Raw genomic sequence first — 3029 nt, forward strand, 5'->3', positions numbered from 1 at the left:
GGCCTCCTGGCCCTCAATGGCTTCCTAGCACAGTGAGCTCTGACTGGCTGTCCAGTCACTAAAGTTTTCATGTGCGAGACAGATTTTCTCTAGTCCCGTTTCTATGAATTGCTTCCCCCACCATGCTGTTTATGGGCATTATAGAAAAAGTGTAACTGATGACTCCGTGGGTTTCTTGTATCATACATCACTTTTTGTATTCTGTCATTTCTATGCCTTTTTTTATATTTTATCCATTATTTATAATAATTTATCTCAATATGTTGCTTATGCTGTCCTTTATAATATGCCTAAGATTGCTGTCTCATCTGATAAACAATCTGTGGATCTGATGAAATTGTGTATATCTTGTTGTTTGTATATTGTATTTAGTACTTGGAATCTCGCCAAAGTTTAATCATATCTCCACATATTGCTAATCCCAACCACTGAAATTTATATGACGTTCCCAAGATGGCCGCCTATTCTGGTGCTTTTGTGGGTAGTATAAACAATCTGTGGATCTGATGAATTTGTGTGTATCTTGTTGTTTATATATTGTATTTTGCACTTGGAATCTCCCCAAAGTGTAATCATATCTCCACATATTGTTTATCATATTCATTGTAACCTATGAAGCGTACCTAAGATGGCCGCCTGATCTGGTGCTTTTGTGACAGGGATGAAAAATCCATGAAACTCATGAATTTCAGGGAATCTTGTCCGTAATTTCATGTGTTGTATTAACCTATTCTAACCATTGTAGCATGCCTAAATGCTGCCTCCTTTGTAACGTGGACCCATTCCTACAAATGTAAAGCATCTTGATTCTATTTGTAGAAAAGTGTTACATAAATTTTTATTATTATTATTATTATTATTACTAATTTCTTAAGATGGTAGTTATCAATTGTTCATACTGACAGGACTAAAGTTATAAGCAATATCTGTTTTGGAACAAATATTCTCTCTTTTTTTTTTTTTTTTTGACTACTGAGAGCTAAGAACTAATCTAAAGAAGGTTTTTTTTGTCTGTTGGATTTAATAAATAAAAACGAGCCGTCTTTAATGTCAGGACATTTTATTGTGAGTCAAAATTGTTAGAAGAATTACTGTTGGTCTTTAATAAAGATCTTGGACTCTTCTGAAGGAGCCAACTCTTGGAGAGGTAGCGCCCCAGTCGTTGTATCTCCGGTACTCTCCAGGTCTCAGGTAGTACTGACGCCCTTTATAATTGGGCAATTCATAGAAGATCCAGTGTCCCTCAAGCACGTTGCATGAATTAATGTCATGGTAATTAAACTCTTCATAGACCTGGCGGCAGTCCTCTGTATACTCCACTGTGTGCCCCCTAAAGTCTTCCCTCTCGTAGATCCTAATGCGGAAAGTGCCACGGTGCTAAAGAAATAATTCACAACATTATTATTAGTCATTTACATATATAGAATACACTAAGGTTCCTTTCCTACTGACATCATGAGATTTTATTTCATGTATGGAATCTAAATGCAGAAGGATCCTACTTTTTTGTTGTTGGGTTTTTTGGGGGGACGGGGCAAGGGTTGGACTTACAGTTTCCATGTCTATTAATAAAATAAGTATTCATTATCAGTATGATAAAATATAGGACATTAAAGGTTTATAAGATACTGTGAAATTATCATACAGTATTTATTGAATGGGAATAACAAAAAGAAAATGAGAGTTGCATTAAAAAAATTTAAAATGTTCTATTTGTCTGGATTGTTTTGTAGGTGACTCACAGTTCCCACATCTATATATTATGTTTGTACTCCCTCTATAGTGTTTGAAATATCTTTTTTTCATTATCAATAGTAATAAAATATAGAACATTAAGGGGTAATAAGATAAAACGATCATATTTTATTGAATGGGGATATCAAAAATAAAATGAAACTTGTATTTAAATCTTTTTCCTTTTTCCTTTTTAAATAATTTATAGGTAGGAGTAAAGAGATTAGAAGAAAGAACATTATTAATTATAAACAAAATAATTTGTAATTTATCTTTACGTCTCTCTGCTGTAGATGACTGTTGCCAAGGTAGCTACGCACCTGAGGAATAATTCGGCAAGAGCTGATGGAGTCATTGAATCCATTCCAGTGCTGGAAATCAGGATATTCCCCTCTCTTTAGGAAATATTGGTGTCCCTGGTTGTTTGCATGTTCGTACACCATCCAGTTCCCATTTTCCACTTTGATGGAGTTGCAGCGACTGAAATGGGAGTGAAGATCTATACTGTCAGAGTTACACTCATAGGAGCGGCCCTGGAAATTCTTGTCCTCGTAGAAGATAATCTGAAAAAAGACAGAATCCATAATGTATCTCAAACAGATATAACTTCCATATAAAAATGATATGATGAACACTGATATAATATTGGTTTTCTTACTAACATAGGGGTTTCTGTCAATTATCTTTTTAGAATTGTGACCATCTCCAAAAAGTGCACTATTAAAAATTATGGAGAATGTTAGCTGAAAGATATTGGGACTGATGTATCAAAATGTGCTAAATTTCGGAAAAAAAAATTTCGTCACTTATCGTGTCTTTTCATGACTTTTTAGATTATTTTTTTTGAAGTATGTTTAATTTTTTTTTAATCGAAAATGTGATTGCTATAAAACCCCAAAAATGTGATAATTATCGCAATCTACTTTTTGGTCATTTTATCGCATTTCAAAAAAATTAAATGAAGTGCGCATGCTCTGTTTCAGGGCCGGACATGCACAGTGAGTTCCAGGGGCGGATCCAGAACAAAATGACAGGGGGGGCACCATGATAGGGGAAGGCGGGGGGGACTTTTGCGCACGCTCCTGGGAAGGTGGGTGTGGTCTCATAACAAGGGTTGTGGCGTCACAGTTCCATACCAACGAGCCACAACCTCATTTTTATCACGCTGTGGGCATGGAGTACAGGTCTGGTGTATGGTGAGTGACAGGGTGAGTATACAAGGACAGGTCTGGTAAGAGACGGGGTGAGTGTGTGGGGACAGGTCTGGTAGGGGATGGAGTGAGTGTGTGGGGACA

At 36.2% G+C, this 3029-nt stretch overlaps 1 protein-coding gene across 1 annotated transcript in view; it reads right to left on the minus strand.

The window, feature by feature from the left end:
* Positions 1-1043: 1043 nt before the first annotated feature.
* LOC134943246 (gamma-crystallin 1-like) overlaps positions 1044-3029 on the minus strand; it is an 11155-nt gene continuing 9169 nt past the window's right edge. The window contains exons 3-4 of the mRNA XM_063932195.1: positions 2055-2297; positions 1044-1377 (exon numbers count right to left, since the gene is read on the minus strand). Coding sequence (XP_063788265.1) covers positions 1102-1377; positions 2055-2297 — 519 coding nt within the window. The 3' untranslated portion in view covers positions 1044-1101. The remainder of the gene's footprint in view (positions 1378-2054; positions 2298-3029) is intronic.

The sequence above is a fragment of the Pseudophryne corroboree genome, chromosome 7 (genome assembly GCF_028390025.1).
Source record: "Pseudophryne corroboree isolate aPseCor3 chromosome 7, aPseCor3.hap2, whole genome shotgun sequence".
Classification (NCBI taxonomy): domain Eukaryota; kingdom Metazoa; phylum Chordata; class Amphibia; order Anura; family Myobatrachidae; genus Pseudophryne; species Pseudophryne corroboree.